The sequence below is a fragment of the Heteronotia binoei genome, chromosome 7, assembly GCF_032191835.1.
Source record: "Heteronotia binoei isolate CCM8104 ecotype False Entrance Well chromosome 7, APGP_CSIRO_Hbin_v1, whole genome shotgun sequence".
In the NCBI taxonomy this organism is placed as follows: domain Eukaryota; kingdom Metazoa; phylum Chordata; class Lepidosauria; order Squamata; family Gekkonidae; genus Heteronotia; species Heteronotia binoei.
This window is the reverse complement of record NC_083229.1, coordinates 67844468-67865379: the sequence shown is the minus strand read 5'-3', so window position 1 is coordinate 67865379 and position 20912 is coordinate 67844468. Positions and strand designations below refer to the sequence as shown.

The 20912-nt window shown below is 38.8% G+C and overlaps 1 protein-coding gene across 4 annotated transcripts in view; it reads right to left on the bottom strand.

The window, feature by feature from the left end:
• RB1CC1 (RB1 inducible coiled-coil 1) overlaps positions 1-20912 on the bottom strand; it is a 101910-nt gene that overhangs the window by 11598 nt on the left and 69400 nt on the right. For all 4 annotated transcript variants that reach the window (XM_060243800.1, XM_060243799.1, XM_060243802.1 and 1 more), the window contains 5 exons: positions 18917-20829; positions 6681-6834; positions 5439-5547; positions 5105-5345; positions 1001-1055 (listed from right to left, as the gene is read on the bottom strand). In XM_060243800.1, the coding sequence (XP_060099783.1) occupies positions 1001-1055; positions 5105-5345; positions 5439-5547; positions 6681-6834; positions 18917-20829 (2472 nt within the window). The remainder of the gene's footprint in view (positions 1-1000; positions 1056-5104; positions 5346-5438; positions 5548-6680; positions 6835-18916; positions 20830-20912) is intronic.

The following is a 20912-nucleotide window of genomic DNA, read 5'->3' as shown; positions in this document are numbered from 1 at the left end:
ACCCCAAGTCTAAGGAGTAGCTTCTGTTATGTTCATAACAAGTAAATACAAATTTCTTTTCTAGCAAGGTCAGGAATTTTTTCCCACACTGGCTGGCAGAACAGTCAACCAGGGTAAAAAAAATCCTCAGAATTCTACCTGTTTAGTGCCTCAAGAACCACCCACACATGAGTACTGTCATGGCACTGAATTTGAGCAGCTTGCCATATGAAACTGTCTTACAGTTGCTGACAGAGTACCGGGAACAACATATAAAATGCCAAATATCAGGTTGGTACCATCAAATGGGATGGCAGCAGTTTCTTGTGCATGTGCGTGTTTGTCAGGGAGACAATTCCATCCTCTATCCCTACTCTTGATTCTGAATTCAGGCTCCCTGTTTTCCTAATCTGTGCTGAGGGGGAAAAAACGCAGCATGCATTGCAGATGAAGCCAATGCCTTATTTATTTTATTCGATTTTTAGCCTGCCCTTCCTGTAGAACAGGCTCAGTGGATATAATGTCGATAAAATGGTTTACCTATCCCAAAATAGCAATTTTCACATATTTTAAAAAACAAAAATATCAATGCAGTAACGTTTGTGAGTTGCTGTGGAAAAGGTGATTTAGCTGTAAATATCTCTAAGCAAGCAACAGATGGAAATCCATGCAAAGTCCCCTCCCCTTAAGTGGCTGATATCACTGATCAGAGAATAAACACTTTAGTTGGAGGGAATTTTCCTTTGACCAAACTGACCAAAATCAGTTCTGCTTTTATCCAGAGAAGGAAAGCAAAAACTGGATATGAACAGTCCTACCCCTTGTTCTGCCTCTCTTACTGATTCTGTGGTCAGCCACCAGAGGAAGTAATAGTCCCATGAAGTTCAGGCCACTTTGCTACTACTGAGAACAAACATTCACTATGATCATTATATCAGCAATTAGATGAAAACAGATTTTCACATATATTGAGAAGCCATAACATGCTTAACCAATAGTTAATTAGGAAAGAATTACTTACTTTTTCTAACAACATTATCCTCTGCTTTTCTTCAGACAACATCTGAGCATTTTCACTAAATAAAAGAAGTCAAGTTGTTAACAAGAATGTCTCTGGTTACTCGACACAAGCTTGGTCCAGAAAACTAAAAGCAGTGCTGTACTGGTAAATGGATCTTTGCCATTAGGTCCTTTTTCTCAACACCTTTTTTTTCCTTTCCAAAAGTCTCTCCTGAGGACTGGAGAACCCTTGGGAACAGTACAGACATGGTATAGACAGACTGCAGCACAAAGGAGCAACTAGGAATCAACCCTGTCTTTTCTAGTCACTACCACCGATACCAATTTAAACAGATTCACATTACTGTAAAATGAACATCAATATTCAATTAGACTAAGCTTTCCTAAATGTATTTATTTATTTAGATTTATATGCCGCCCACTCCGCAAGTGGACTCTGGGCGGCTAGCAGTCATAGTACAACAGTGTAAATACAATTACAAAAGATAAAACACATATAAACAATTTAAAACTACATTATTAGGTGCTATTAAAAATTTCATAACAAAGGCGGCTTCTTCATATCTCAGCTGGTTACGCTACATGGGCCACACTGTTAAATGAATACAATTAGTTTAAACCAACTGATAAAGTTTTATATGATGTTGTCTGGTCACTTGTATTATCACAAGTGTACATTTCTGAAGTGGTTGCATGGCCATTTGTCTTAGCAACATGTGAGTGGTGACAATGGGTGGGGAAGGTATTCCCCCAAGCTAAAGAATTTCATGGGTAGTCTTTTTTTTAAGCTCCTCCTACTGTTTCTTCATGGTTTTCAGTTTTCATAATACTATTTATCTTTAAGAGTTACACGCTTGCAGTTTGCATTAGGTTTTTTTAAAAAATTCATTTTTGCATTGATGTTTTGATATCTCTTTCATCACCAAAAAAATGACACTCTGTGGTTATACAATGAAGGTTGTGGTGTGCGTGTATGCATGTATGAATATACAATTTAGATTTGCATATGTAATATCTACCTCTAATCCTCAAAACGTTATTTTGCAGAGCTGGTATGCACATATGCACAGATGAACTATTAACAACAATGAAAGCAAAATCCAGTAGAGAAAAGAACATGAATAATTTTAATTATATACAACAGGAGCTTGTTTTAACCTTACATTCCACCATAAACTTTCTGTAAATAAAGAACAACCAGGAACCAGCAGTAAAACATTATAGAAACATATGGAGGAGTAGGCAAAAAACTAAGGATGGAATACCTATAATCATGGAATAAATCAGCCATAATTGGTAGCATTAAACTTTTTAAAAATACAAGAATTTGTTAAAATTTGGCAAGCAATTTGGCAATTAAGCCAAAATGTGAGGGAAGAAATCCTGAGATGTACTTAAACTGTAATAGAAACAGTATTAAATTGTATTTACAGTTATGATATATTCATAATGTATCTTCTATTATGCATATTAGTAAGCATTTTTGTATAGTGCATTCTAGTTGATCATTACAGTTTAAAGACGTAAACACCTGTCCCAGGTGACAAAGTATTTGTCCAATCAATAGTAACCTTTAATGGCATACACAAAGTATTTGTCTGTATTCATTCAAAGCAAGTCTTCCTATTTTATGATTCTTCAGCAGCCTGAATAACCTAGCCTCAGTGATGAATTTCGCAGCCAATTCAACAGTGATTTCTGGGGCTAAATAGTCAACATAAAGTGACTTTTTCTTTGATTTTTGATTTTTATAAAAAAGTTATTAGGGTCTCTGCCGGGGGGTGGGAGGGAGAATAGAGCTATGTACATCACTCTGAAATCTTTCAGGAAAGAACAAGATAAAAATATGAGCCTAACTAGTATTTATAATTGCAACCAGTAACTAATATAAACCTGTTTACATGGATTAAGCTCATGTCTATGCATAGGATAGAAACTTCTGCTCAATAAAATTAAGGGCTCATTTCAGTATGTCCTGAGGATGTATAACTTTTGGATCAGTGAAGCTGATAACCCTAAAAGAATTAGAGGAGGACAGTATGTTACCCTACACATATGAGACTGCACAATCCTTTAAGGGACACTTCATAGGCCACTTTCATGGCCAGGAATGCCTTTTATCAGCTTCAACTGGCTAGCCAACTATGGCCTTTTTGGGGCAGAAAAAATTGGGCTATTGTGCAGCATGCTCCGGTAATATTTACACTAGGTTTCTACAATGTCTTTACTGAGAGTGTTTGGAAACTTCAACTGCTGCAGAATGCTGCAGTCAGGATGTCGACTGGAGTGGTCCTAGGGACCATATAACTCCAGTCCGGCTCATTTACATTGCCTTTTGCTTTGTTTCTGGGTCAAATTCAAGTGCTGGTATTGATTTTTAAAGCCAACATGGCTTGGGACCAGCATATCTGAAGCAACACCTATTCCTATACAAACCTGCTTACCAGTAAGGTCATCTTCAAAGGTTCTGCTTGGGTACCTCCATCTTCTGAGATTAGGCAGGTAACAATCTGAGAGGAAGCCTTCCCAGTCATGGCACCAAAACTGTAGAACTCTCTTCCCAGGGATATTTGTCTGTCCCTTTCTGACACTGTCTTCCACTAGTGGGTGAAGACTTTTCTGTTTTATTTTGTTTCCTTAGTGATCCTTCAATCCTGCCCTATGTTTTAATTATTCTTTTCTGTGCTTTCAGTTATGTATTATAGTTCAATTTTTAATAGTTTTTATGATGTGTTTTAATAATGCTTGTGTGATGAACCCCGGTCTGAAACTTTACTCAGGAGGCAACCACTTTAAATTTCTCCCCGGTCACCTTCCCTCAGTCCCTCAGTAACACTCCCAGAAATCCTGTCAGAACTATTAATAATTGGCACCAGACAGTTTTAAAGGCAAAAACCACAAAATATTTATTAGGTAACAAAAGGTAAGGAGGGGGATGAAATAATATTGATTATAACTGTTCAATATTAAAAGGACAAATCAGTTGGCAGCTGGTTGGCAGAATACAATAATTACAGAGAGTAGAGGCTTTTTCAGGCTGAGGTAAAAATATAATAAGACTTTGGCAGAGTATCTTTAAAATAAACAATAAACCAGGCAAGTTTCAGAGTCCCACTAGACTCTACTTCACACAGGCTGTCTGTGCCTTCAGAATGCAGTTTTTTCAGATGTTTTACCCTAACTTAGGCAGTGCCAAATCATATAAATAAGACTTCAATCACTCTTCCACACACACACACAGAACTCCTGACTGGTGTCAGTATTCTCCCTCACAGACCCTTTCACACTAGCTAATTTCCAGGACTCGCACCCCTCTATACCGACGCATCTCAGCCCCACAGCTAGTCCTCTTGTCTAAGTCTTGGGTACCTCTGCTAACCCCCAGAATCCAGTTCTCTCCTCAGTGTGTAATTGTGTGATCTAGTTTGTACTTGGAGATTGCCTGATGTGCTGGCAAAATCTCCCTCAGAGAGTTTCAACCCCTCTGAAACCTCCCTTTTCCAGACAGAGTCCACTCAGCTGTCTTCCACAAGGAGCCCAGCCACTCTGGCCACTCTCAGCCTCTTGTCCAGTTGGTTTTACAACTGCCCGGCCTAAGCCCATTGTCTTCACTTCAGACTGGTATACTGAAGACTTAACTCGAAGACACCCTGGCTCAGACTCAAAATCCTGAGGTGATTTTCTGCTGAGCAAACCTCCAAAGGATACTTTTCTGTTGCTTGAGCAACATTCCAGCCAATTGCTGCAAGCCTGTTTCTCAGCTACTCAGGCTAAGGGCCTGAGTCCGTCACAGCTTGTTTTAACAGATTGCTGATGAGGCAGAGGTAGGGTACAAATCTGATAAATAAATATGTAAAACATGGCCACTGATGGAACTGGAACGAGTCACCCAAGTTCCTCTCTTAATTTCTCATGCTATGGATTTCATACTGGGGAGGGAAGGCATTATATTTACAAGGTGTGCATGGGGAGATTTTGTAATGATCAACTCCCCCAACTACTTCCATAAGATTTTCAACTGGATCCAACACACTATAACCCCAAGTGTTTGATTTGTTTACTGGCAATCAGAAATGTATATTTGAACAAAACCTGCTCAACTTACTTTACAGCCATCATGCTGGTTTCCATTGCGGAATCCATTTTTCCTTCTTCAGGTACATCCGAAGTCAATCGCTCAGTGTCTGCTGTAAAATCTGCTGCACAAGCTCCAGAAGGTTCTGAAGTAGGAACTAAATAACTTGATGGAATACAACTACTACTTCTCAGCTTATTAACTTCTTCTTCAAGTTTCTTCTTTTCTTCAAGTAAACGAGCACGATCTTCAGAAAGGGTTTCTATCAGATCTAAGGCAGGCAAAGATTTGAATTTAATATTCAGATATATTGCAGAACAACTATTTGGATTCTACTTACATGAATGTACGATGTTGTGCTTACCCTTATCCCTTTCTTGCTGTTGTGTGATCACTTTTAATTTGTCACTAAGTTCATTTATTATGTTTTCTTTTTTCATTTTTTCTCTTGTTAGAACAGTGTTGAAGGTAGTCTGGAAATACAAATATAGCACTATTTTCAATAATGCAATATGAAACACAGAAATAAAAATGCTGATTTCTGCAACTTCCCAAGTCATACTAAAGCAGCTAAGAAAACAAGTTACATTATTTACTACCTGAAGTATGAGTCAGGAATGCATTCCAATTAGTATCTTCTCCAAAACTATATCACTGATCTGTCATCGTAAGGTGTAGGAATACTAAATCCACTGATATAAATGTCTGCTTTGGGTACCATAAACAATTCTGAAATTAAATGATTTGCTTGCATCTTAAATATGGAAATGTTGAAGTGTGCATTTAACATGGCGAAGATGAATGGGTGAGAAACTTGCTTGGGAGCCCTTTAAAAATTCAACTGAAATGAATAGAAATTTCATAATAGCTGTGATTGATTAGGTGTACCCCTTCTGAAGCCAGTTACAGCTAGAAATGGGCATGAACTGGCTGATGAATGAAGCATCATCACAAATTTTGGCCAACTCGTGGTTTGCAAAGTGATGTTCATAAACAGAAGAGCCACCTTGAACTTCCACAAATTTTGATGCAGTTCATGAAGAGCAGAAATCAGTGATTTAAATGGCTCCAAAACATTTAATCCTGTGTTCTCTTAACAAAAAACAGTTCAGATCCCCACTGCTCAGCAGTTTGGTTTAAATACCTTGGAGTCATTTAAACCACTGCTTTTTGCTCCCCCTGAAAAGTGGCAAGAAGCAGAAAACAAGAGTTTAAATGGCTCAGAAGCTATTTAACCCCCTACTTGGCTTTCTGCCAAAAGCAGTAGTGAGCAGAAAGCAGGGGTTTAAATGGCTCAAGGATTAATATGAACAATTTTGGTTCAGCATACTGGTTTGTGGTCCAGCCATGAACCACAAACCAAGCCACAGAAAATGCAGTTCATGCCTATCCCTAAGACTGGCTCTACCACTCTTTAAAGTCAGGAAATCATTCCTTTACAAATGAAACCAACATGATACCATCAATACCTTCTGGAATTTTGAGGAATGACTGTCTGCTACCCAAGCTAGACCTCCCCCAGCCAAGATAAGTAGCAGCAGCAGCAGCTCCAAGTTATTTTAATCTCACTTGGCTCCAAGAAGCATGTATAATCAGTCCATTTTACCTGCTGTTCTGCTGTGAGTGATGTTCGAATATTTTGCATTTCTTCATTTTTTCTCTTCTCATGTTCTTCAAGTTGCTCCAAAAACTTCCGTTTCTCTTCCTGGAGTTTTTCTTGAAGTTCAGCAACCAAGCTTGATGCTGATGATTCAGACGAACTTTAAATATAATCAAACAACTCAATGTATCCAAACGTACTGAGACAAAATCTCAACTTATTTCTTTAACAGTGTAATCCTAAACAAAGTAATACCAGAGTTACACAAAGTCCATTGAAATCAGTGGGCTTCAAAGGGTGCATACTCTGCTTAGGTTCACATTGAAAATGTAGCATATAGACTTGAATAATGCTAATTATCTTTGACAGTTTTAATTAACATTGTTAGTCAACTATAACTTGCTAACATCATGCCAAAAAATAAAGATCCCAATATGTGATATGATGGAAACAATCACTTTTAAAGGCAGAAAAGAACAAAAGAAGGGAAGCTGAGTCCCAGAACTCATAGACTGAATACAAGACACCACACCATGCTTGTTTGTCTGTGGTGGGACCAAATGCAGCTTGCTTTTGTGTTATATCTTCTACCTCCCTTTGCATGCTACTTTTAAGATGGATGAAGGCTTTGATCAAACTCCAAATTTACCTTGACATCTGAATGCAGGAACCTGGCAAACTGGAATTTAGCTGAAGGCCTCTCAAGGCAGGAAGCTTTCAAATGTGCTTCATGTACAAGCAAAGGGAGTGCACAAGAATAAATGGGGTTTGTGAAGACTAGATATGGCCAATATGGCTATTAAGAATGCTGCTCACTCCCCCCCCTCAGTTTTTTAATATATATATATATATATATATATATACAGAGCTCTGTAAAAATTTGAATATTCACAGAATGATAAGCGAGATAAGAAAATGCTGTATGTAAAAGGGGAGATTCAGCACAAAAACATCCACAAACCTCGCATTTATAGGCTCTGGGAGGAGCAAAGATGATTGTAAAAGCCTTAAGCTTGTTTTTTCCCCATTCATGTGTGTTTTTCCTGAACTACTTGCAGTATCATCAAGCCTGACATAATGTTATCATGTCGATCTATGTGAAGTAATGAGTCTGATATTATGATAGAAGAGGCAACTTCAACATAACTGTAAGAAGACCAGGACAAATTCTACTATGACAAAGATTGCGGGACAAAAACAAACATAAGGCTTAGCAATTGACTTCTTGAAATTCTTGAATGTAGATAAGATTAGAACAATTTGCCTGCATCTCAAATAAGTGACTGTCCCTTCCCCGCAAATAATTGTGTTTGTATGGCCACTTCAGTGGTCACATTAACATTGACCTGTGAATTATGGCACTGCCAATATTGCTTATTTGTGTTCACTATTATCTATATAGTATACCACAGGTGTTAAATGTCCAGCCCATGGGCCTAATCTGTCCCTCAGAGGGCTCCGATCAGGCCTGCCGGAAACTTCCTTCTCCATCACCTGCTTCCTTCAGTCACCATTTTTTTATTTCTCTCCTGTGATAAGGCAAAGCAGGCTCTCTTTTTTATTTTTCATTTCTCTCCTGTGAGCAAAGCAGGCTCTCTTTCCCTTTCTCCCTCCCTCTTCCCAAAGGGAGGAAGAGCCTCAGCCAATGGAGGAGCTTGGCTCTGTAGCTCTGCTGTGTGATTGAGATAGCCTGGGCTGCCAGGCTCTTTCAATCATATTGCAGAGCTACTGAGCCAAGCCTCTCTTCCTTCTGTTGGATGAAACTCCCCCCCCCCAAATACTCTGGGGAGGGAGGGAATGATGGAGTGTTTCCTAACCCAGTTCTCTCCATCGATCACACAGGAGAGATATAAAGAAAGCACTTTTAAGACCAATAACATTTTACTCAAGGTATGAGCTTTTTGTCTTGGTACACAGAGATTGTTTTGTTGGTTTGTTACACCAGCGGTCTCCTGGGTGCAACTAGCTTTGCCTCCCCCTTTTTACTATATTCATGCCTTCATGATCCAGAAGAGAAATAATTACACTAGGATTACGCTAAGAGTATGTCCAGACCAAGCTCTCCCAGCACATTTCCTTTTATTTTTCTTTCACATTTTCCTTTTTGATTGATTGGGGATTCTGAACTTAGACTTTCCAGATAGTAGGCCGTTACTGACAACTATACATGGCTATCTCTTCTTACACTGTCACACAGGAGTTGTAATTATTTGTCTGGGGAACATGATAGTTTTGTAGACAAACAAGTAGCTCTCAGTCTGTGTCATGGTGCCTTCACATGTTCTTGACCGGTACATGAAGCAATTTATGTACAAAAGCTCACAAAGCCCAGCCATTTCATGTTTTCCTCTGAGTATTAAAGCACTGACCATGAGATTTCTGTAATGAATGTAAATAAATCAAACGTAGGTTTGCAACTTACAGATTTGCACCTGAATGACACCTGAACAGCATACTCAAGATTGCTACAGCATAGGCATTATCTCCAATTTTTGAAGCAATAATTCATAGCAAGAGATGTCAGTTATCAGACTGTTAAACAAAATATTGCAAGTGTGCTAATGTTTTAAGCATGTTTTATTTTAAGAAAAAAAATCTTTTTGTTTGTGTCCTTTATAAAGTTAATATTTCTGCTACCTGGCATTACATTTTATGACACACTTGGGACCAGCCTGACAAGGTCTCATTTATGCCAAATCTGGCCCTCATAACGAATGAGTTCAACACCCCGTCCCCAAAATTCTACCACATAGCAGGAATAAAATTTGGTGTACAAAGTACTCCTGCCAACCATTTTCTCATGAACATGGGTATGTGTCACAAATCCCACTTGATCCTAACCCCTCCCCCCCCCCAATACACGTTTATTGCCTGTCATCATGATGGGCAATTCACTAGCTCACTATAGTTTAATAAAATGCGTTATAGCCCTTATGACATCTGAGATCACTATTATTCTCACTGTACAGACTGAGAACAGAGTGACAGTGACTTGCTCAAGACCATCCATCAAATTCATTGAGTATGTTTTGTAGCGACACTTCCTAACTTATGCTCTGTATGGGTTCCAGATGGTTTTGATGGCAGTTCCTACTACTCATCGAGCAAAGGAAATGATACAGAGGAGATGTTGCTATTAAGCAATCACCTCACCTCCTAGCTATCTTTTATTTATATGGTTTCAAACTAGTGGCAATGAGAAACAGAAGCAGTGTTGTATGAAATCATGAAGCTATTATATTTACAGGCAAGATAAAAGCTGAAAGGAAATCCTCTTCATGTGAAGGACAATTCTGTAGCATTTGCTACTGATAGTTTTTCTGCTCAAAGAAAACAGTAAGTAAAACTGTGTGTTTTTGAGACCTGACCATTGCAGATCAATGTCAAAAGATATAAAATACTAAAAAGTTTACCAAAATGTATGTCAAATGTTTGTGATCTAGATATCTTAAGGCAAATGACTTCAAACTATGATTACCTGAAATGACTAGGAATAATTTACACACTATTTAGTGCTTCCATAGGTCATTCCTACCAGTCTGAGAAATGACTTGATTGTGTGAGTGGAAAACAAGACTCAGGCATTCTGAGCATCATGAAGGATTAAAGAAAATTATAAATCTGAATAAATATGGGCTACAAGAATTACATTCACTGCTATATTATTTACTACTACTGCTAAGTCAGAACAGCTCAAGTGCTTAGGCTATTCTATACATATTTCATGGTTAGCCAGCATATAATCTATGTGTTGTATATGATCCACAAGACTCCCTTATTACAGAACTGCAGCCAAACTACTGCTGGATGGTTTTAATAGGTTAAATAGGAGTTTCAAGCTCTGTTTCTATTCTGTTAGAGAGACTAGTTTAATCTCAAGAAAGAAGCCTATCACCAAAAGAATTGTATTATATTTTGCTTCTCTGAAATGCTTGGATTGTTCACTACTCATTTTCAGGTGTGATGAGAGTTAAATCAATGTATATAAAAAAGCAATGAAGCAAATAATTTCAGCTTGTTCCTCCTCAGTAAAATTATCCTCTCAAAAGGTATTTCACAGCTCATTGATTGTATCTTCTGTTACAACTAATCACATTTCCTTTGGAAATCTTATTACAAAACTTGCTGCTCAAGAGCAGTTCAATCTTGCACATTACAGATTATTCTCGAGCAATTTCATGGAATTCAAAGAGAAGAAAACTTGGCATGTCTGAACATATCACATGGTGATGTGGCCATGCCTTACAAACTGCCTTGATCCCACCAGCTGAAAATGTACTATTTAGTATTTTAAGCAAGTGAAACCAGTCTCATGCAATTACTCAAAATAAAAATATTCCATCAGTACAACAAGAAAAAAGTAGGTAATCTGTACACAAAAAGACTGTTGTACATCGGCTTCTTTCCACATCAATGTTAACAAAAAACCAGTGTTTAACCATAGTGCTTGTAAACTTAGTTAATACACACTGATCATTAATATCACAGGATGGTATATGCCTCTAAATCTAGCTGTACCTCACTATACTACAAACACACTGTATTAGAGGTTTTCACTTGAGCAACAGGAAGAACTGCCTATCTGATTTCTTCTTATCGTGCTGCATTCGTCCTTAGTTTTCGATTTGTCTGTCTTTTCCTTGTCATTTCTCACCATCTTGAATGGATTCCTTAGCTCCATTCATAGCTAAGAACATTCTGTGTTTGACCTTCAAACATATTGTTCCTGGAGCATCGTGTATATTGCTTCTACCTAATCCAGTATAATACAATATGACAGGTTCCAATGTGTAAATAAAATAAACTAGCACTGGAAATTTCTTCAACTTTCACACCAACGTGTGTATATAAACATGTATTACTGACAAAGACAATATAATATAGTTCACTATAGTAACTCAATACACAATGATATTTTTTACATAATGGCCCCCAGACCAGCAACTGGCCCTTTAACGCGATTGCAGTGAGAGTTCGAGGATAGAAAACCCATAAAGTCTGTTGGGCTGGTGTTGCCTCAATATATCGTGCTCTCGAACTCTTGACTGTCTATGCCACTGTCAAGAAATTCAAAATTCCAAAAGAGAGAATATGGGACCGTTCTCCTGCACCCAGGTGCAGCGTTATAAACCACTGCCAATTGATTTGAAAATAGTCATCTCTGTGGCTCCATGAAGCAGTATTTGAGGAGAGATCAGACTGAAGAAGGATCGAAACCATGAGACTGTGATACTATGTTTATATCTTTCAGGAAGCACCCCCCCCCCCGACAGAGTGTTTCTATATCAACCATTAGTAGATGGATTAGAGGCTATACACTCATCATATACAAATCTACAGGTAAAATATATATCAATATAAAAACTCAGGGTCCCTTTAACATCCAAACCCCTGGGGATGTTTTGGGACTAGAGCAGAAGGAGTGAAGAACTAGTTCTTTTGACCAATAAATGCCAAATTTACCTTTGCGATAAAGGCCAGGTCTGGACTGAGCACTACTATATTGATATGGAATACACAAAGCTCTTTGCTCACTGAGCTCTGAATTCTGACACCCAGGACTTTTTTTGAGCAGGAATGCAGTTCCGGCTGGCTTGGTGTCAGGGGCTGTAGCCTAACATGCAAATGTGTTCCTGCTGGGCTTTTCCCACAAAAAAGCCATGTACAAAACAGTGGTGACAGCAGGGGGTGTGGCATAATATGCAAATGAGTTCCTGCTGAGCTTTTTCTATGAAAAAGCCCTGCTGACACCCTCCTGGCTGCTGTGATAGCAACCAGGAAAAAAGTTTTAAAGGTGAGCTCCTTGAATGGACAAGTGGCCATGAGCGCAAAAGGTGGCTTGGAGAGAGCCTTGAGTGCTGTATTTAGGCTCAGTAGAAAAAAGATGCACCTGAGGCAGAAATCACTGCCACCTGCTTTTATGTCACTGACCAGTTCCTTAGGGATATCATTATCTGCCACCAAGGAAACATGAAGCCCAAGAATGTAACACTCTAGCAAAAAAGGAAGCTTGCTGTGGATGCTCCAAAACAGGATGATGAAGCCTCAAGGGTTTTTATGCAAGTCTGCTCATTCCTCCTATCCCCCCAGGTTCCCAGGCAGGCCATCCACCTCTGCCAGTAAAACAGAATTGGAACTCATGCTATCTACAGGATCATCCACCAGAGGGAGTGTGAATCATCTCTTTGCCTCTGATACCAAAGTGTAAAACTAGGAATTTATGATGTGATTAGACTTGGACCAAGCTGGTGAATCCCACTCAGACGGGGCTCACTTAGCAAATACAGTGGGAATTGAATCCCAAGGACCCTGTTTGGAAGGGCTCAGATTGAACCAGCAAGCTTGCTTAAGTCAGGCCTCTTTGCTGTTAACTGGAATTTCCAGAAAGCTCAGCACTTTTGGTAGGATCTTATAGAAAACTTCCTATGGGAAGAGAAAGGCTGCATGGCCATTACAGACTGATCCTCATCAGACAGCTCACACCCTTCCTACGATGGGGAAGAATCAAAGCAGCTGGATTTCCTTATCTTCATGTCCCAATAAAAAGCTTGCTTCTATACTGGAAGAGTGATCTAATCTCCTTTTTTGGGTGTGTGGGGGATATTGGAAACGTCTATCCACCCCCCTGCTGCTTCATACAGCGCTAGAAGAATGGTGGCTGAACCTACTAGGAGACTTAGAGGAGTTCTGAAATTGGGGATAGCTTGAGAGGTGGCTTCTTAATTTCCTTCTGCAATTTCCCCTCTAATACAGTTCAGGAGATTGGCCTGAATGTCTTCCCCTGATAGGACCAATATCAGGGCTTCTGCCAGCTCAGGCCCATGCTGGCAGCAAGACCCACGGGTCTGGAAGGAGCTAAGCTATCCTGAGGCATGGACTCAGAAAGGGCCAACCCTTGTTCTTCTGCTGCCCCTTCTCACCTTTTCTTTAAACTGGGAAAAGAAATGGATCAAAAGCACACCTGGGCCTTCTTACTGGGCTTAGAAGAATTGCTGAAGGCTGGTGATGCAGTTATGACTGAGCCTGCTGCATACAGCCAACCTAGTGTGCTTCTACAGGCATGTGGAGGGCCTGACACTCTTTTGAGATAGTGACATGGGAAAGGTCCTGGCCTGAGGGACAGAGACTCCGTGGCTAGAGCCACCAACACTCCTTTGAGATTGTGACTGGGGAAGCTCCCAGCCTAAGGGCTGGAGACCCTGTGGCTGGAGAGATCCAGTTACAGCAAGGGAGCAGGGAGGATGAAAGGAATCTCCACCATTTTTCACTTCTTGGCTTGTGCTGCCAAGAGGCTTACTCTGGAGGGGAGGGGGAGAAGAGCAAGGTCCTTCTCACTGGAAAGTTTCGCCACCAAAGAAGGAAAGGTAGAAAGCAAGAGTGAAGATAAAAACAAAGCGTAAATTTAGAATTACAGCTTACAACAACTGTCTGCCTCAAGGCAAGATCAAAGACTGAGTTCAGGGAGAGAAGCTCCTCCTCCTAGGATCTGTGACCCTTGCACAAAGATTGGCAACCCTCTCTGTCAGGCGGGAGGAGCTTCTCCCAGAAGTAGAGACTGCTCCCACCCCAGACCATTGGAAAACAGCATGTTCAATCTTTATCTCTCTCCAATCCACTTTATCAATGCAAAGAAGATGGACTCAAAAGTGATGCTAGAGTTGTGCACAGGTCTCTTGTTCAGTGTGATGTCTGTGTATATCCTGGGGTAGTGGTGGATGGAACTGAGCTCTGTATGTCCTATAGTTTCTCTCTAGTAATGGGTGATGCATGATCACCTGGCAAGAACAGACATACCCTATTCAAATTGTGGATATAAATGAATGTCCAGATCATAAGCATTCACTAACATTAGTGATTATGTTCACAGTCATACTGTTATGAACTCATGAGAATTTACTGCACAATGTCATAACACTTCTTATTTGAGGCAATACACAGAACCATTAGGTTGTTGTTATAGTACTTTAATTTAAATAACTGAATTACTTTCTATAGTAAGAATAACTATTTTTATAAACCATATCAGCTGAACAAGGAGAACCCATTAACTTATTTCAGACAAAGAAAACATGAACTGATCTGCTCAGTTAAAAGTACTGTTAAGAAAAAATTTAACTTCAAGTTTGCGCCAAATTGTACAACTAAAAACCTGCTAAATATTTAAAACATCTTACAAGTATTGGGGGTTTTGTTCTAATTTCTGCTGTTTATGGTGGCCAGTCATTCTCTTAATAAGAATTTTACCTTGAAGGTTCCAACAGCAGCTACTCACTGCACAATTTTTATACGCAAAAGCTAAAACTAGTAATCGCGATCTAGTTCACTGCCACATGATTCCAGTTGTAGTTTACTAAAATTGAAAAGCAATAAATACATGAAAACATAACCAAAGATGGGAAAAGTTAATTCAATTTATGCACACCTGTTATATCTAAAAGAATATCTTTGTTGTAAAGGTTTCAGAATTAAAAATAACAGAATTTTCCAACTCTGTAAGTAAAGAAGAATATGTGTACTTCTTTGTCAAACACAATAGCTAAAACACATCTCCCTTCTCTACCGTGCTTGAAGAACTGTTCATTTTATTTGATGCATGTAGTACTCTGGACAGCGGAATCTTATGTTGAGTTACTCCAGTTCTGAACCCATTTAAATTCCACTGGAGTTAACTCTGCACAGGATTTCACTGTTAGGTTTTACAGTCCAATGTTTAATAGTGCAACAGCACTGAGATGAAGGAACTTAATATTGCATGTGGCCTTATCAAATTCCATTAATTAAAAAATTACAATTCCTTTATGCAGATAGATATTTTATTTTTACCTTCCATACCTTTAGTTTTTTTTTCTTCTAAGCCTGCATATGTGAACACATATAACTGCTATGATTCAGAAGTGATTGCTTGGATTTCTAGGACTCTCCCCCCACCCCCGGGTACTTTCCTCAGGGCTGCCACCAAGTGTCAGAAGATATTCAGGTACAGCACCAAGTAACACACATAGTGTGCAATGGGAAAGGAAAAATCAGACAAATTGTCCTCTCTCACACACATACATACAGAGAGAGTTCTTGAGTGTCACAAGGAACAGCTGTTAGGGGGTAAGATACAGAAATATGCACAAAGGGAGGGGGGGTTCAGAAAATATCAATTCCATGAACGTTGCTCTATTTATACTTGTTCAGATCCAAGCCAAGATTTTTAATTAAATCATTTAACAATTATAGAATGCTAAATGTGTGTGTCTCAGATGAAGTCTTGCAACTTTCTGAAGGATAACACATTCATTGCAGTACAACTCACATGGTCAGATGTAATACTGCAGATATCACAGTTAAAGAGGGGTATGCCAATTTGTTGTTTTTAATTTTTTAAAAAACCCGTTCACTGTTGCATTATTTGTTTTAATTTCCCATTTCTTTTAATGAGCAGCATGTTTGTGTTCCATCCAACCTGGATGACATTTTTAGGGATTGTACCCTCGCATACAGGAAAAAATAGTTCTGATTTCATAGGCAATTTCTATCTTGAGGAACAGTGAGAGGTAGACATTTGAAACCTAGAAGACAGCAGTGTTAAAAAGTGGGAACAGGGAGATATTTGGCATCTCGAGAAATAAAAGAATATTTTCACAGCAGGTGCAGAAGGGTTTGCAGTAGTCAAGGCAAAGAGACAAACTTATAGAGGGAACAGGGGGCAGCATTGCAAGCTCTTAAGAGCAAGAGCATAGCACTGCAAGCTATGAAACTAGCATCTGATGCCCCAAGGCAGACAACCAGATGAAGCTGGAATTTGGGAGCCCTAAGAAAGGCAGGTAGAGTGGGTGCAGAGGCATATACTGTTCCGATGGTGGACTGGATCCAGTCACTTTTTCACAGAATCATACTTCCTTATTGTAGCCCCCATCTAACATGCCTTTTGTTCATGCAGGGTCCCATCACCTCCTGCATTGTCTGTTATATGATTAAATGGGGGGGGGGGCTCTCCCTTCTTCACCAAACTCACTGGCTCCAACCCAGTGTGTGCAAACATGTGGTACAAAACAAACACTAGAATAATAGTGCTTGGTGGAAATTCGTTTAAGTGTGCATGTGCTGTGGTGAATGATTCAAGCAGGTACTGACTAATAATTCATAATGTGTGCACACTCAGCAGAAGTAACACACATGAACTGCATATATACTATAGATAATCACTAACACAAGACATAAACACCAATACACTAACAACCTTTGTGCAGAATTAACAAACACTACAACTAACATTAAAATGAAAAGGAATAGGGGAAATCTTGCATTAACTACACTCTTCTACACTAAACATTCTCACTCGTATATACACCACTCACACAACAGCTATGCAATCTGCAAAACACCAGAATAAACATGGAAGTCTTTGGCTCTAAAGAGAACAGAACTAGCTCAAGCAAAGAGATGCTGGCTAGCTATACAGAATCAATAATGCTCTTTCTGATCCAGCATTACTATTTTGTTCTCACTGGAAATATAATGACCGTTTCATTCTCTACCATTATTTTTCTAATCCTTTTGTATTTGAATACAGGGTGCAGTCTCTAAATCAGTCAGTCAGATGCCAGAATGATAAGTATTAATTAATATATATCATTGTTATCTTCCCTATTCATTTTCATTATAACGATATTTTTATTTACAACAGTCAAATGCATTTTAATCCTAGGGATGTGCATTTGTTGATTAATGAAAAAATGAAACAAATTATAGGAACAAAGCTGCAGAAATATTTTTGAAGCCAAAGTATCTATAAAAAACCCCAACAACAACAAATAAAACCCCACATGACTGGGAGTCAAGAGCTTCACCTTACAAGTAGTGTTCCCTCTAATCTGAGTTAGCATGAGCTAGCTCACAGATTTTTAGCCTCCAGCTCACACATTTTTGTCTTAGCTCAGGAAGAAGGACTATAGAGCACAATAATTTATGCAGTAGCTCACAACTGCAATGCCAGTAGCCCACAACTTTAATACCAGTAGCTCACAAAGTAGAATTTTTGCTCACAAGACGCTGCAGCTTAGAGGGAACATTGCTTACAAGCACATAAATTGTTATAGAGGTCAAGGTGTGAACTGATCTTCATCCTGTTGGTATTGTCACTGCATCGCTCTTTCTTTTAACTTCCCTGTGACTGACTCAAATAGGATTAAATTGAAAAGTAAAGTTCTTGTCATAGCGGAGGGTACAGTTTGTATCAAAACTTCCCTACAGCAATGATTACAGCAGAGTGGATTATAAACCTTTCATATTTCTGGCATATGTTTCATATTGGCACAGCATTCTCATGAGGACACTTCAAAAAATCACAACCCTTCCATTAGAAAACAGAGGTACTCCAACCCCAACATGAAGATGAACCCACTTTAATTAAATCAACTGGAGAGCTCCAAACTCTCAGGAAGCCAAAAGAACAATCCAATGCTTTTGGCAATTACAACATGTTCTTATCAGCCTGACTGCTAAAGTTAAGGAGCAAAGAATGAATACTCTGCATAAACACAAAATAAACCATGTGAGAAAGGAATTGTGGACTGAGACAGGATGAAGATATCTGAAGAGAAAGAAGGTGGCTGCTTGAGGACATGGCTAAGGACTGTAGCACATAGCTTAAGATGACTGAAAATATATATAGAATCAGGTGGGTAGGTTTGTTGGTCTGAAGCAGTGGAACAACATTTAAGTCCAGTGGCACCTTTAAGACCAACAAAGTTTTATTCAACCTTTCATGTGCATGCACACTTCCTCAGATATAACAAAATGGAAGTTGCCAGTCCATAGAGGATGGGCAACAAGCATACAGCATAATGAAGACATTTAACAGATGCAAGGATCAAACAGGAACAACAACTTTAGGTTACCATTTGTTTGGATTTAACTCTGGGGGAAAACACAGTAAAGGAAATAAATATGTCAAAATTGGAAATTGATGAGTAGCTGTATCCTTCACTGTGGAATACTGAGAGTAATTAACTGCTCCTGCCATGGAAAGTAATGGTAAATAACTTCATTATGCTGTATGCTACCTATATGTATGGACTTTCATTTCACTGTATCTGAGGAAGTGTGTGCAAGTGAAAGCTTATACTTTGAATAAAGCTTTGTTGGTCTTAAAGGTGCCACTGGACTCAAACGTTGCTTTACGAACATATATATTCAGCATTGTTGGTTTATTTTATTTCAATCATATGAGGATAAATTAATTCATACAGTACCTCTGATTAACCTGCATCTCAAGTTTTTGAATTTTTTCCAAAAGTTCTTTTTCAACAGCTTCCCTATGCAACTCAAATTCTTTCAGGGCAATTCGTACAGCATCTTCTTTTTCACAATTGAGCTTCTCAACAAGCAGCTTCCTGTCTTCCTCATGGTTAGTGACTAGCAGCTGTTTCTCCTCTTCAAACTTACTGATAGTGGCTTCATATTGTTTTTGCTGTTCACATAGGGCCAAATTCTCCTCTTTTTGCTTCTCCAGGGCAGTCACTGCCAATTCTAGCTTACCTTGCAACTCTGTTATTTGTTCTTCCAACCTTTTTTCAGCTTCAAAAGCTTTCTGATGCAAAGAAGTTACTTTGTTCAACTCAGTTTTAAGTAAATTTGTTTCTTCTTCATGCCTGCCAATTAATTCTGAAATGCAGTGATCTTTCTCAGTAGTCATTAAAGTTCTTAGCTCTGCTAATCCTATCTGATATTCCTCATCATTAATTTGTATTCGATGGTTCAATTTGTCAATTTCTTTTCTTAAAATGTTTGTTTCCTTGTCAATAACAGATTTTAAGTTATCCTGCTCCTGAGTTTTGCTTTCTTCAAAGAGTAGTTTCATTTCATCTGTTTCTGCTTCTTTCAAAGCAAGTTCAACTTCCAATTTGCATCTCAAGTCAGACAGTTCAGAAACCTTCAGCTTTAGTGCCTCAATCTGGTTTTCTTTTTCTTGGATATCTACAGCATGAGATTCTTGCATTTGTTCAAGTCGGCACTGATTTTCCTTTTTTAACTTCTCTAAACAAACACCGTGTTCAGCCATTAGCACTTCAAATTCTTGTGTATGTCTGACCTGAAGACTGGCTTCTAGTTCCTTCAGATGATCTTGTTCAAAACTCTGAAGTTCTGCCCTCAAAAGCTGCATTTTTTCATCAGTTTCTATATGAAGTTTTTTCAAACTTTCTAAAGCACTTTCACGAGATTCCCTTAATTCTTTAATTTCACAACATTGGTTATTCATTTGGCATTCCAGTTCAAGCAGCTTCTGATCTTTTTCATTCTGTAAACCTATAACAGCTTCCTTTTCATTCTTTACTATTGCAAACTCATCGTCTTTATCATGCAAAAGATCTTCAAGACTTTTCAAGTCTAACTTCAATTTTGTAATCTTTTTTTTCCCCTCCTCACCATCTTCAACTAAGATATTCATTCTACTTTCATATTCCATTTTTACAGACTGCAGTTCTTTTTGATGCTTTTCTTTCAGTGTCTTTTCAAGAGACAGTTTTACTTTTTCTAGAATGTTTCGTATTTCTATTGAAGTACATTTTAAAGAACTAGAAAAGTCACACTGTTCTTTTTCTACAAATGTTCTAAAGTGACAAAGGTCTTCTTTGAAGTTTCTTAAATTTAACTGAGATTCCTGGGCAGCAACTCTACATTTCTCCATGTAAACACGTATAGCAGAATTTTCTAGGGCTGCTCGTTTTGCACAAATATTTGTATCTTGCATCCGCCTACTATCTATTGCATTGATAACTGAGGAATACAGGGACTCCACCATCATTTCTGGACTTTGTGGATCACTTACCACATTTGGAGATGTTGGATTTTCTTCTATTATAAACTCATTCACTGCTGACATAAAGTCAGATTCTGGACTTTCTGCCAGGGAGTCTAAGTCTAATGATCCTTGTTTCAGAGCATGCTCTATACTTGGATGGGCAATTGTTTCAAAGTCAAATGTGTGAGCATCAATACTGTCTGGAGACAAGTCTTCTATTGGACCAGGGGGGCACTCAGGAGGGCAAAGAGGTCCCTGAAGGCTAAGTGATGGAGGAGTTCTAGGAGAGGTAGCAATTGTTCCTGTTGTACTTTCCATTCTTGGAGTAATAACAGATTGTGGGGAAGCTTGACTGTTGGAAGCCTAAAACACATATAAAAATGTAAGGTTAACACACCAGCTTTTCATAATCAGTTACCAACATACAAGGTCCAGTGCAAAAAGTT